Raw genomic sequence first — 14543 nt, 5'->3', positions numbered from 1 at the left:
AACATGGAGCTCGTGGTCAGTGAGAAACCCTGTTTCAAAAAAACAAGGTGGAGCCAGGCGCAGTGGGGGACCTGTAGTCCCAGCTCTGGGAGAGGCAGAGGCAGGCAGATCTCTGTGAGTTCAAGGCCAGCCTGGTCTACAAAGCAAGTCCAAGACAGCCAAGGCCACACAGAGAAACCCTTTTTCAAGTAATAAGGTGGGAAAGCAATTGAAGAAGACATCCGGTGTCGACCTCTGGCCTTTATACCTACCCACACTGGTGAGCACACCCTCACAGAAGCATGCACATGCATGCCCTCACACGCTACATTAAACTCTTTTTCAGATTTATTTAAAGAGAAGGAAAACGTGCACAATGTTTTCTTGCGTAGGGTGGCATCCTTTGGTTTTTTTAGGGGGAGGAGGAGTTGAAGCAGGATGTTACTATGTAACCTTAGATGGCCGGAACTCCCTTTATAGACCACACCAGCCTTACAATTACAGAGGTCCTCCTACTTCTGCCTCTGCCTGTGGAATGCTGGGATTAAAGGTATACGGTATATGTCACCCTACCTGGCATAACAGGTTGGTTTTTCTAAGATAGGGTCTCTTGTAGCCTAGGCTAGCCTCTAACTTGCTGTGTAACCAAGGATGAACTTGATCGCCTCTACCTCCCAAAAACTCAGACTGTAGGCATGTATCCCCATGTCCAGTTTATGAGGTCTAACGTCTGCTGTTGTTTTGTTGTTAACTCTAGTACCTCCCTGCCCTTGGCTACTCAAAACGGGTCCATCTGATGAATCCCATGGTCCCAGGGTTAACTGGGAGCAAAATGAGCTCGTCAGAAGAGGTAAGTTGCTAACCATTTCTTTAAATTGGTACATTTTTTGTTTTGTGTGTAGGTGTGTGTTTGTATGTATGTCTGTGCATCCTTTTCCCAATGGGGCACTTCACCAGGCCAAAGATTATGTTGCTCCTTTCCCTTTTATTTAGTACTGGGGATTGAACCTAGGGCCACTGACAGGTCAGTCAAGTACCCTTCCACAGCTATACCCCCAGACCACAATCTATGTATGTATGTATGTATGTATGTATTTGTTTGGTTGTTTGTTTATGTATTTGGTTGGTTTCAAGGCAGGGTTGCTCTGTGTAGCCTTGGCTGTCCTGGAACTCACTCTGTAGACCAGGCTGGCCTCAAACCCAGAGATCCACCTGCCTCTGCCTCCTCAGTGCTGGGATTAAAGGCGTGCACCACCATTGCCCAGCCACTTTTATTTTTTTTTACATTTATTTATTTGTTTGTGTGTATATGTGTGGGCCGACCCTTGCCATGGTCCATGTGAATTGGCTCCCTCCTCCCATGTCGGGGCCAGGGATTGAACTCAAGTCATCAGACTTGGTAAAGAAGCGCTTTTACCCACTGAGCCATCTTGTTGGCCCCACACAACCATTTCTTCAATCTACAAACAGTAACCTAGCTTACTGGAGAGTCTGAATGTCTGTGCTGTAAGGATACACGACCTTACGTTATCTAGCAGATCACCAGCCAGAGTGCTCCCGACAGGGTCCGTCTTGTTAACGGTGCTGCTGATGACCAGAATGAGTGGACTGCATTCCTTCCTTCTTGGGGCTGTGATAAAGTTCAGCCCTCCTGCCCTGGGCTTGGTGATGACACTTAAGTCAGCCTTGGTGGCAGGCACCTTTACCTGTTGAGACATCTCGCCAGCACTGGCTTCAAACTGTTAAAGAGTGGTGTGCCACCTCACATAACTAAAATCTTTATTTAAATTGTTTTCTTTTCCCAATCAGTGATGGCACACGCCTTTAATCTCAGCACTTGGGAGGAAGAGGCAGGCAGATCTCTGAGTTGAGGCCAGCCTGCTCTACAAAGCGAGTCCAGAACAGCGAAGGCTACACAGAGAAACCCTGTCTCAAAAACAAACAAACAAAAATCTTTTAAGAATGTACATGGATGGGACTGCTGGACAGATGGCTCAATTGTTAAGAGCACTGGCTGTTCTCCCAAAGGTCCTGCGTTCAATTCCCAGCACCCACATGGTAGCTTATAACCATCTATAGTGAAAGCTGGTGCCCTCTTCTGTCCTACAGACACACATGCAGGCAGATTGCTGTATAAATAATAAATGAATAAATCTCTTTTTAAAAAGGAATGTATATGGGACTAGAGAGATAGTTCAGTGGTTAAAAGCACTTGCTGTTCTTGCAGAGGATCCAGGTTCAGTTCCCAGCACCCACATCAAGTGGCTCAAAACCACTTATAACTCCAGTTCCAGGGGATCCAGTATCCTCTTCTGACCCCTGTAGGCACCTGCATGCATGTGGTAAAAATGTAAATGCACTCGGGTATACACCTCTACACATTTTTCTTATAATGGGTGGGTGGATGGATGGGTAGGTAGGTGTAGCTGAGCTGGGAGAATGCTCACCCAGCATACATGAAGGCCTGGGTTTGACCCAGCACAGCATAGAGTAGGCCTAGTAGTACATACCTGTAATTCTAGTGCTGAGGAGGGAAAGGCTGGACAATCAGTCCAAGAACATCCTCAGCTACGTAGCAAGTTTGATGCCAGCTTGGGTTACGTGAGACCCTAGCTCAAAAGAAGACAAAAAGTATAATCCATGAGGGAAAAGATGGATACATTTGACTTCATTAAAATATGCTTTTAAAAATTATATAATGTGCGTATATTAAAATTAGTTGAGTGTGTGCCAGGCGCAGTGGTGCACAGCCGGTAATCCCAGCACTCAGGGAGGCAGAGGCAGGCAGATCTCTGTGAGGTCAAGGCCAGCCTGGTCTAAAAAGTAAGTCCAGGACAGACAAGGCTACACAGAGAAACCCAGTCTAAAATTTGAGAAAAAAAGAAAAAAAAAAAAGTTGGGTGTGTTCTCATTTCCAACCACAAGAGGTCTCTTCCCTCACAACTTCTAGGAGTCCAAAATTGACCTCCTTGACCGGAAGGAAGATGTGAAGAAAAAGCTGAAGAAAGCCTTCTGTGAGCCAGGCAACGTGGAAAACAATGGGGTTCTGTCCTTCATCAAGCATGTGCTCTTTCCTCTCAAGTCCGGTAAGAGTCTCCCTGCGTGGTTCTCAGGGGCCAGGCTGAGATCCACATTCCTGCTGGGACTGCCTAAAACTGTCACAGGTTCTTTCTGGCGGGACTGGCTACCCTGAATCTCTGCCTGAGTTCATATAGGCAGTGTGTTGGGAGGCTGGGCCATCCTTTAGCTGTCTGTGGGTTCACTACCAGGGAAGGTTTGTCAGGTTGCAGAGATGTGTCCGAAATGAGAGTGGAGCCAGTCATGTTGAGCTAGAAAACAAAAGACTTTAAGCAGTGATTTCGCTGGATACAGTGTGTCTGCTTATCCACTTAACAGAAAGGCTCCGTTATAGAGAACATGTTTAACATGAGTCAGATCCTAGGTTTAGTCCAGCACCAAAAAAATAAAAACATGAAATGCCAGGGCTGGTGAGATGACTCAGCTGGTAAAAGCAAAATGCTTTAAATGTGATACACAGCAAAACCTCTACAGACATGCACTGGGTCAGGGAACATTACGCCTGAGGGGGCTGATTTGTTTGTTGGTATGTTGTAGAGTTCGTGATCCTGAGAGATGAGAAGTGGGGTGGAAACAAAACCTACACCGTTTACCTGGAGCTGGAAAAGGACTTTGCCGCTGAGGTAATACCAGAAAAAATGAATATCCACTGAAGCCTAGCAGCCCTCTCCCTCCTGGCTGCCAGTCTGCAGTGAAGGAGCCACAGGGCCCTGTCTGATACCCTCCAAGGCTGTTTTGTTAATGACTTAGATGGGGATTCAAATAATTTACTAAGTAGGTGGGCAAGGGCTGCAGAGATGGCTCAGGAAATTAAGAGCACCAGCTGCCCTTCCAGAGGTCTTGAGTTCAATTCCCAGCAACCATATGGTGGCTCACAACCATCTAAAATGAAACCTGGTGCCTTCTTCTGGCATGCAGGTGTACATGCAAATATACATTGTATACATATTATATAAGTAAACCTTAAAAAAATTAAAAAAAAAAAAGTAGGTGGGCAAATGGTACATACTAAAATATTCATCCTCATCACTAGCCAAAGGGCTCGATGCATTTCAATAAAGACAGTTCTCCATGCCTGCACTCGTGGGCACATACCCACACCCAGACACTTTGGTACACATAATTTAAGGGTTTTTTGTTTGTTTGTTTGTTTGTTTTTGTTTTTTAATTTTTATTTTAAAAAAGGAAGAAAAGGGCATGTTTGGCCAGAAAGCAAGTATATATTCTGTCTTTAGGTATAAGAAGAGGTAGGTTTTCTTCTCATGATCCGGAGGGCTGATGCAAGACTATGGATTGGGAGAGAAGGGCTGGAGAGATAGTTCAGTGGTTAAGAGCACTTACTGCTCTTGCAGAGAACTGGGGTTCAGTTACCAGCACCCACCAGGCAGTTCACAGCTACCTACAACTCCAGCTCCAGAGACTCTGATGCCTTCTGACAAGAAGAGGACATAAAAAAATAGATCTAGCTTTAAAAACTGAAAAAGATTTATATACTTATCTTGGATTTTTTTTTTTTTTTTCCATATATTGGGTTTTTAAGACAGGGTCTCTGTATGTAGTCCTGGCTAGCCTGGAACTCACAGAGATCCGCATGCCGCTACCTGCCCCCCCACACCACCCCCAGTGACGGCATGAAACGTGGCAGCAGCATGACCCGGCTCAGAGAAACTCAACCCCAGTAGTTGGTGAAGGTGGGCTGCCTCACCCCACTCTGCGTTCCCTTCCCTTAGAGGTGTGGGATGCGGCGCTGACAACCACTTGGAGGCAGGGCTGGATGTGGTGGGTTGAGTGGCAGCCGGAGGAGACTCTGATCTGAGGTCTGGACACCCACGTGGCCCGTTAGGGGACGCCTGTGGGCACTGCCCTGACGCCCTTGTCTGCTGTCTGAGGCAGGCCACAGCACGCACGCCCGAGAGCGCTGTGTAGGAACGCTGAGCGGAGTTAGACTTTCTGGGGAGAGTGTCCACAGCGCCTGCACGGGAGCTTCAAGTGGGGTTTGTCTGTGTGCTGTCTATCTTCTCTGCCAGGGCGGACATGCCCCTGGCGACAGGTGGCAGGGGCACTTACAGTGAGGGTATACATCCGATGAGCTGGATCTTAATTTCCATCGGAGCAGCTGCAGGGCTAAAGCCTTCCTGCAAGGCTAACTACTCCCAAGGAAATGAGCGCCACCAGAAACGGAAATGCTGTCATTAATCATAGTGATCATGCCTAAGGATGCCCCTTCAGAATAGCTAAGGCCTTCCAGGCTAGATTTAGGTAGAAAAAGGTAACTAGAGGACACAGATAAAATACTGTGTTTCTGAACCACGGGTTAAAGGAATATCCCTTATCCAAAATCCAGAAATTAAAACAGAAAAACAAAAATTCAGGACAGCCAGGGCTACACAGAGAAACCCTGTCTAAACAAAAAAGAAAAAAAAATCAAGAAGTGGTTTACATTTCACAATTCTTCAGAACTGAAAATATTTGGGGTATGTGACCAAATACTAAATACAGTTCATTGTTTCATACACACTCTACACACCTGGAGGCAGCTTTGTAGAACATTTTTGGTGTGTCTGCATTTTTAAAGTTCTTTTTTGTTTTGTTTGGATTTGGATTGTGTTTTGTTTTGTTTGTGTTTTGACACAGGATTTTTCTGTATGGCCCTGGCTGTCCTGGAACTCACTGTAGACCAGGCTGGCCTCAAACTCACAGAGATCCACCTGCCTCTGTCTCCTGCCATTAAAGGTGTGTGCTACCACTGCCCAGCAAGGAGTTTCTTTCGTTCTTTTCTTTTTGGGGGGAGGGGGAAGTGCATGCATGTTTTGCCTTCAAGTATGTATATATGTATCTCACAAGCATACTTCATGCCGCTGAAATTAGAAGAGGATGTAGGATCCTCTGGAATTGGAGTTTTGGATGGCTGTAATTCACCAGGGGAGTGCAGGGAACTGAACCCAGGTCCTCTGCAGAGCAGCAAGTGCTCTTTTAACCACTGAGCCAAATCTCCAACCTGTGTGTGCTTGTGCTCTCACTGTTGCATTTCATATAAGGCCCTGTGTGGAATGTGTCTTGCTATCATACTGATGCTCAGACTTTGCAGCATTTCAGACGAGCCATGTACGAGAGGGATGCTCGGCTGTTCTGTTCCAGCGCCACTCTCCATTGCCACCATGTTGTGTGACTCAGTGCTTATTCTGACTCAGATATACCTGCTCTCATCCTCGTTTTTATTTAGTAGTAGTATCCAATTTTTGTTTGGTGAGTCTTGCACCATGACCTAAGCTGGCCTCCAGCTAAGCAACCTTTCTGTGTCGGCTTCTTGAGGGTTGAGACTACAGGTGTGAGTAGTCTTGTGCCCAGCCTGTTGGTCTCATTTTGTAAGTAAACCAAGACTGGGCTGAAGATGTAGTTCATAAAATGGTTACATGTCCAATTATACTGCTAACCAGTGCTTTAATTGTATGTCTAACTCAGTCTTTAGGCCTAGGATTACCTGTGTGAACATTTCCCCGTGACTAACATTTGGTTTATGCCTCAAAGCATAAATGGAAAGACTAGCAGAATCAGAATAGTGAGGACATTCTGCCTAAAAAAGCCCTTAAACTAGAACAGAACTCTAAGTCAGAAGATCTGGATCAGGCTGAGTGCTGGGGCAAGCATTTGTAATTGCAGCATTCGTGTTGCTGAATAGAAAGATGGTAACCCGGGCTCACTGCATAGTGAGACCTGCCTGAGAGACAGACAGGCAGGCCTCAGGCTGTGAGACCAGTCATTCTTCTCTGTCCTACCTTGTCTCGTAAGAGGGCTATGAGGCTCAAGACTGCTGGGAACGTCCCTCTGTCTCCCACGTCACCTTTTTAATAGGCTCTGTTGCCCGGACCTCCTCTCACTAGATCTTGTTCCCTTCTGCAGGTTGTACACCCTGGAGACCTAAAGAACTCAGTCGAAGTTGCCCTGAACAAGCTGCTGGACCCCATTCGGGAAAAGTTTAATACCCCAGCCCTGAAGAAGCTGGCCAGTGCTGCCTACCCAGACCTTTCAAAGCAGAGTAAGGCGGCTGGGGAAAGAGCCTGGGACAGTACCTAAGTCATTTAGACTCGGTCTGGTCGACACTGCGAATTGCTCACATGCTGTCACACCAGCACTGCTAAAAGCCTAGTGGAGACTACACTTAGAACCTCTAGTCTGTGCTCTTTCAACCTGCCTCTTGGGTTTAGTGAACTTGTCTGCAGTCACAGCGGCAGTCTGTTCCCAGCTGCCTAGGCTTCCCGAAAAACACTCAACAGCCTTCCAGCTCCTGTCTCTGTACTCTGCCTTGTGAGTTGGCCATCCAGTTACCCACGATGGCGAGGTACCGCCATAGATACCTTGTGTGGCCCATCCAGAAGAGACTCAGCAAATCCTGCACGAATTTTATGAGTAGAAATACCCAAAGGTGGCCCTGCCTTCCAGCCTAATAACGAAGGCATGGAGGGAAACCTGCATCCATCTCTTCTGCAGGGTGGCTGAGCTTGTGTGAAAGTAGGACTCGGTGGGTGGGTCCTGGGATTCTCTCCTAAATCCTACCTAGTTTTAGTCTCCTCATCTGGTGCAGTCAGTACTGGCCTGCCACGGGGATTGGTGGGGGGGGAGGGGAGAATCCGACTCTATAGAGTTCTTCTCGTCCTCAGAGCCCACTGCCAAAGGCCCTGCCAAGAATTCAGAACCAGAGGAAATCATCCCGTCCCGGCTGGATATCCGTGTGGGCAAAGTCCTCAGCGTGGAGAAGGTGCTCAGTCTTCCCCACATCCCAAAGGGACAGAGAAAGGCGAGGCTTTTGTTTCCATGTGGAGGAAACCTAGCTGGAGAGGGGAGCCGCATCCCTAGGGTCATAGTGCAAGTCAGAACCCAGGTGTCCAATTGGAGGCAGCCTCTGACCTCATACAACACAGCCAGGAACCTGGAGAGAGGCACATGCCTGTAATCAAGCCTAGCGTTTGGGAAGCTGAGGGAGAAGGATCACCACAAGTTGGAGGCCAACCTTGGCTACATAGAAAGACCTTGTCCCCAAAAAGAAAAAAGGCCAGCGGAAGGGAGCTTTGGAAAGAGACTATTTGCCAAGCATTTGATCTACTCCACTGTAATCATCTCCCATTTGTTTATTTGTATATCGGTGTTAGGGGGGAATATTCGTGCCACTGTGTGGAGGTTAGAGAACTCATTTTCTTCTTCCATTTGGGATCTGGGGATCTAACTCAAGGCGGTCAGCTTAGCAGCAGGTACCTGTATCCCCCACTGGGTGCCCTCTGACAAGAATCTCTTGCTGTCAGCACCCAGATGCAGACAGTCTGTATGTGGAGAAGATTGATGTGGGAGAAGCTGAACCCAGGACTGTGGTGAGCGGCCTCGTACAGTTTGTGCCCAAGGAAGAACTACAGGACAGGCTGGTGGTGGTGCTGTGCAATCTGAAACCCCAGAAGATGAGAGGAGTGGACTCCCAGGGCATGCTACTGTGTGCTTCTGTGTGAGTGAGGATTTGGTGGGCCAGGACCAGGGGACGTCAACAAGAGTGAGGAACTGGCCTAGGTGATGCCCTTCTGTATGCCACGTGGGAGCCCTAAGTTGTTAAAATGGAAGTAGATGGGTGTGGGAATAGTGGCGCATGCCTTCGATCCCCGTGCGTAGGAGGCAAAGGCAGGGCTGGTCTACATAGTGAGACCCTGCCTTGAAAAACATTTGTTAGGCAGTGGTATGCACACCTTTAATTCCAATACACAGCAGCAGAGGCAAGCAGATCTCTGAGTTGGAGGCCAGCCTGGTCTGCAGAGCAAGTTTCAGGAGAGCCAGGGCAGACAAAAGCAGAGGGGTCTTCATAAGCCTGGTTTACATCTCAGATTCCAGGCCAGCCTGAGCTACACAGTGAGACTCTGTCTCACCAAGTAAAAGGATGGAGGTCAGATACAGCTCAGCTGGTAGAGCTCATGCTTAGCTGGCAGGAAGCAGGGGTTTGATCTCTAGCCCCTCAGAAAAGTGAGCATGGTGATCCACAGACAGACTCAGCACTGAGGAAGTAGCAGCAGGAGGATCAGTTCAGCTACAAAACAAGTTCAGGGTTAGCCTGGGTAACATGACACGCTCCAAACACACACAACTGAAGGTGTCTCCCTACTAACAAGAGCCGGATCGCTGCCGCAGACCCAGAAAAAAGGAATTTAATATAGTCCTGGGTTCAGGGATGTGGAGAAGTGACGGGACCTCTGGGCTGTGGCACTGAGGGTATCCTAAATCCCTTTGAGGCCCAGATCGCTTTAACGTTCACAGCTGTCAGGACATCCATCCTCTTGCCTTTTCTTCTGTTGTCTTCCAGAGAAGGAGTGAGCCGCCAGGTTGAACCTCTGGACCCGCCTGCAGGCTCTGCTCCTGGTGAGCGAGTGTTTGTAAAGGGCTACGAGAAGGGCCAGCCAGATGAGGAGCTCAAGCCCAAGAAGAAAGTCTTTGAGAAGCTGCAGGTAAAGTGCTACTGTCCTTGTCACCCTGGTTGTGCCAGTGTGGGGTCACTGAATCGGCAGCGGCCTGACTCAGTTGAGACTCCCCGCGTTGACCCCTCTGTCCTCATTCAAATAGGAGTTCGAGGAGCTTAGCATCCCAGAAGGACCCTGCATGTGTTGAGTACTGACAGGAAGCACTGAGTGAGGGACTTGAGACACTTCCTTGTCCATTTGCTCCACACTCTTAGAAAGCAGCAGGTGGAAGGTTAGCCCCATTGTACCTGGCAAAATGCCTGCTGAGACATTTGGGGTCACCAGACATGACAGAGCTAATATCAGGGGTAGCAAAGGGCTTAGGCTTTGGCCCTGCATACCACAGCAAATGAATGCATGAAAGGAAGTAGATTCCATCCTACCCATCTTGAATTTATTGCACTCACTAATGTGCACATGGCCTGCTCCAGTTGTCCTGGACTCAGTCACTCATGTATTTTCCTCAGTAAATATCAAGTCCAGAGTATATGTATCAGGCAGTGTTCTGCATGCCTGGACTACACCAGCGTAACAAATTGGCTCTCATCATGGAATAAACATTGCAGAAACTGTCTTAAATACAAAAATGAAGGGAACATCCATACTCCTGCTGGGTATGTTGGTACCTGTAAGTAAGTCCAGTACTTAAGAGGCAGAGGTAAAGCCGGGCGAGCTGCCGCACGCCTGTAATCACAGCACTCGGGAGGCAGAGGCAGGTGGATCTCAGTTCAAGGCCAGCCTACATAGAGAAACCCTGTCTCTAAAAACAAAAAATAAACATAAAAAGAGCAGAGCTAAAGGGCTAGAGAGATGGCTCAGCAGTTGGGACCACTGGCTGCTCTCCCAGCAGACCCAGGTTAGGTTCCTCGTACCTGCGTGACAGCTCACAGCTGTCTGTAGCTTCAGTTCCAGGCAATCTAGCACCATCACATGGACATGCATGTGAGCAAAATACCAGTGCACACAGAATGAAAAATCAATTTTAGAAAATGTATTTCATTTAAAAAAAAAAAAAAAAAAGGCAAGAGGACTGTTTCAAGTTCATGCCAGTCTAGTTTAAATAAGGTCCAGGCAACCAGGGCTACAGAGTGAGACCCTGTCTCAAAGCCAGACACCGCCATGTGTATTAGTCCTGTCAAAACTACTGAAATAATCCTTGTTGGTTCCTTCTGGTCTTTTGCTAGATAGGGGGCATGTGTGTTAGTCTGCTTTTTATGACCAAAACCAAAGAGTTCCCTGATATTAAATATTGAGAAGGGTTGCATTTATAGTACACCGTACTCACCACAAGCCTGCTGGAACCAGCTTGGGGTACGCCGAGGAGCAGAGCACTCACATATACATACACCAAGCAAGACTCTAGGCTTGACCCCAGCATCACGCGCTCACACGCCAGTGCTGCAGTGGGCATCAGAAGGTAAGGGCACAGAGGAACCCTTGAGGAGCCGTGCTCAGAAGCTGGGGCATAGCCTCAGGAGCAGAAGCAGGCTGATCTTTGTGAGTTTTGAGGCCAGCCAGGACTACTCAGGGAGACCCTGCCTCAAAAACCAAAAATGAAAAAAAAAAAAAGTTGGGCCAGCTTATGCTAATAATATAAGACTATTGTGTCCCACTGTCGTAACTTATTTTTTGTGTCTTGTCCAGGCTGACTTTAAAATTTCTGAGGAGTGCATTGCTCAGTGGAAGCAAACCAACTTCATGACCAAACTGGGGTTCATCTCATGCAAGTCACTAAAAGGGGGTAACATTAGCTAGCTGGCCCAGCAGCCTCTTCCTGCCATCCTACCTGCTCACCTTGTTACATCCATCACTCGTTCCCATCTCAGGACACTGATGCACCAGGTCTGGACTGCTGATTAGATGTGAAACTTGGTGAGGGACAGCTCACCGCCTACTGTCTGGGATCACCCCGCCTGGCCAAAAGGAACCTGACTGCCTGGGGGAAAGACGGCTGCCCAGCAGTAGGCTAGCTGTACCTTCTTCCCTTGGCAGCTGACTGAAGAAATCTGGTTTCAATAGAACCCATAGAAAGAGTTTACTCCACCGTCCTTGTAATTGGAAAAACACCAGTTCCCAAGTTTCCATGGGGTTATCCGCGCAGCTGTACCTCTAGCCCAGAGCTAGTGCCTGGTCTAGGCTAATTACAGCTTCTCCCCAACAGGAAATTGTGGGATTTGAAAAGAAGGAAAAAGAGAACCTAGAGGTCTCTGGAGCTTCCCCAGGCTGGCAGCATTCTCAAGGCCTGCCTACCCTGAGGCTTGGCACCAGTGGCAGGAACTGCCCCAGCTCTTGGGCTTTCCCTTGATCTGGCTAGGTTGGCATACTCCCTAAATAAACCAGCTGTGTGTTAGCAGCAGGATGGGAATGGACTGACACAGTGTGCTGCTTTCTTCAGAATGTGAGATACCCCATAGGGCACCTCGAGCAGATCACTAGCCACCACTGTCAAATTCAAATAAAGTGTCTAAACAAGGGTTTCTGGATGAAGTTTTGTGAATAATGCTGTCTTAGAGAGTAAGAGTGTAGAGAGCCGCTGGGCTCATCTAACCTGCAATCACTGACTTCAGCCATATAATGGGGAAGGACAGGCTGGGACAGAGAACACATCCTGAGTTCCCCCTTGGTCAGTACTAAGAGGCCACTCTAGGCTCTTAAATACTTGGCAGCAGGCAGGACACCACCTCTTCAGACTGGGCCCAGAGCACTGACTGTCCTGTCCTACCACGGCCAGATCTTGTGGTTCATTAGCCTTGGGTTAGGTTCATGCTAGCGTGAGGTGTGCATTCAAACCTTGTTGCCATGTATTACCAGGTGTCACCTGTTGTCAGTATCTGGAAAACAGTAGTCACAGCCAAGTTTCAATCATTTAATTAATACCTTTTAATGAAACACAGCTTTGTCATGTGTCTCACTCAAGCTTCAGAGAAGGGACAAGGGAAGGATTGTTTATATAGACATATCAAAGACTCAAAAATTTAAGGAAATATATATATATTTCTCTCTTCTAACATTTTTATGCAAATTAAAAATCAGAGGCTTTTGGTTTCTCCATTTGCACAATGTCAAGATTATTTACCCCAGTGGATGAGATGTTGCCACTCTTAGACTCTCCTTTCTTGTACTCTGGCCCACCCAGTAGGGAAACAAGCAGAGAAGATCCTGTCAGGACAAGAGCTCCAGTAACACTGGAGGAGGAAAGACTAGGCCACTGCTTCCCCAGCCCAGCAGCGATCGGGGCCTGGTTTCCTGGGGCTTCGACCAGTCCTGGCTCCTGGGGCAGAACAGTGCTTACTTTGATTGTCCTCCCTTCCACCTCATGTGGCAGTAACGTCCACCCAGCAGCAGCTCCCTATCACATACTGGACAAGGGAAAGACAGGACAGACAAGCAACCCTAGCAAGAGGGTTAGGGAACCTGGATCTCACCCCATCTCCCCAGTTCTGGACAGGAAAGTCAGAAGCGGGGAGGAGTGCGTCACTCTCCTCTTGGTAGAGAGGAAGCTAACAGGCAAGAAGATTCTTGCCAGGCTCAAGCCCCTGCTGAGAAAGCTTCAAGGGGTGGCCCTGAAGGAGGCACGGCCATTGGAGCGGACAGGGACTCCAGCTTACCTACAGAGGTGGTACAGGCTGAAAAAAAGTCACTACATTCCAGGCGGAGAGATCAGGGGCACAGGCTGCTATCTGGGACAGCCACCCCCCTACTCACAAAAACCACTGGGTATCCCCCTTTTGGACTAGGGAGAAATCTGGGGTTAACACAGGCCCTTGGCTTCCCATCCTTGCCACACAGCCTCAGCTCCCTCCACCTGGCTGAAAGGCAGCTACAGAAAGGGCATGCACCAAAGAGTAGAGACAGGTCAGAGAAAGAACCTGAGGGACAGGCCTGGGCCCACTGCCCAGAAAGTCCCTGCCAGACTCTCCCCCTACCTAGGCAGTATTCCCTGCCAAGCTGAAATGGACACACCCCATGAGCTCCTGGCTCTGCACTGTGCCCATCCACTCACACCCAATCAAGTGTCACAGGACAGGTGCCCAGCATGTGAAGATTCCAGATGGCTCCCTGCTCTGGTCTGGTTTTTGGTTTCTTAGTGCACAATACCCACAGGCCTACTCTGGCTCTTCCTGTCCTCATCCTTGAGTCCCCTCTAAGGAGCACCTGACAGAGCTGGAAGGCAGGAGAGTGGTTGGTGGTAAGTTGAGGCACAGGAAGGCTAGAGCCCACTGTGCCTTTTGTGCTTTGGAATTCCACAGCCCCCCTCCCACCACCAGCCTGGAAAGCCTGTGGAGATGACTGACTTGTCCATCTCCAAGAACTAAGGAAAGGAGCGGCCTGGACTGGCAGAGTGGACAGACTGGTCCCAGCTGGGGGCTGGCTACCGAGGCCTGGTGCTGCCACTGTGTAAACGGGCTCTTGGAATGTGGTTTCATGAGCCCTGGAGGACGGGCATGCAGCCACTCTGCAAAGTGCTTTGATTCTGGACTACAATAAACATGGTTCCAGACATGAAACAAAATAAACATGAGCTCTGCTCCCACCTCCATGGCCTTGGGGCCTGGGTGGGGGGTGGGGCACAGCCACCCACTCCCACCAGCTACCTTTGAGATGAGGCTAAGGCCAAGGCTGAAAGGCTGCTGGAGGTGAATCCTTTCAGGAAAAGGCATGAGGGAGGGTAACTTGGAGGATGGGCAACACCAGGCTTGCATACACATGGAAGGCTGTGGAGATTAAGGCCGCAGGCATCCTGTCTTAGATTCAGTCTGCCAGGTCCTCTCTTCCTTGGAGCTGCTCGGGTCCCTGAGAGATTGTATCCCTGGGATGGGTCAGCAGTGCCAGCTAAGTGACGGTCAGACCAGTTTCCTCTGTGGATCTGTGAGGAAAGGACATTCAGCAAACCTGTGTGGTTCCAAGAAACCCAAGACACATCCTCAATCAACCTTTCCATATCCCCCCACTTCACTGACCCTTGGCTGGATGTGCTGTCTCTGTCCCATTTTACAG

At 48.7% G+C, this 14543-nt stretch overlaps 2 protein-coding genes across 6 annotated transcripts in view; one reads left to right on the top strand and one right to left on the bottom strand.

Annotated features, from left to right (window-relative positions):
- Yars1 (tyrosyl-tRNA synthetase 1) overlaps positions 1–12019 on the top strand; it is a 28521-nt gene extending 16502 nt beyond the window's left edge. For all 3 annotated transcript variants that reach the window (XM_021637046.2, XM_021637040.2, XM_060379499.1), the window contains 8 exons: positions 737–829; positions 2930–3065; positions 3595–3680; positions 6958–7093; positions 7716–7813; positions 8355–8548; positions 9392–9533; positions 11190–12019. In XM_021637046.2, the coding sequence (XP_021492721.1) occupies positions 737–829; positions 2930–3065; positions 3595–3680; positions 6958–7093; positions 7716–7813; positions 8355–8548; positions 9392–9533; positions 11190–11300 (996 nt within the window). In that variant the 3' untranslated portion in view covers positions 11301–12019. The remainder of the gene's footprint in view (positions 1–736; positions 830–2929; positions 3066–3594; positions 3681–6957; positions 7094–7715; positions 7814–8354; positions 8549–9391; positions 9534–11189) is intronic.
- A 378-nt stretch (positions 12020–12397) lies between these two features.
- Positions 12398–14543, bottom strand: part of Nhsl3 (NHS like 3) — a 28850-nt gene continuing 26704 nt past the window's right edge. For all 3 annotated transcript variants that reach the window (XM_021637012.2, XM_021637030.2, XM_021637022.2), the window contains exon 7: positions 12398–14412. In XM_021637012.2, coding sequence (XP_021492687.2) covers positions 14390–14412 — 23 coding nt within the window. In that variant the 3' untranslated portion in view covers positions 12398–14389. The remainder of the gene's footprint in view (positions 14413–14543) is intronic.

The sequence above is a fragment of the Meriones unguiculatus genome, chromosome 3 (assembly GCF_030254825.1).
Source record: "Meriones unguiculatus strain TT.TT164.6M chromosome 3, Bangor_MerUng_6.1, whole genome shotgun sequence".
Lineage (NCBI taxonomy): Eukaryota > Metazoa > Chordata > Mammalia > Rodentia > Muridae > Meriones > Meriones unguiculatus.
The sequence above is the reverse complement of the archived record's forward strand: the minus strand, read 5'-3'. Positions and strand labels throughout refer to the sequence as shown.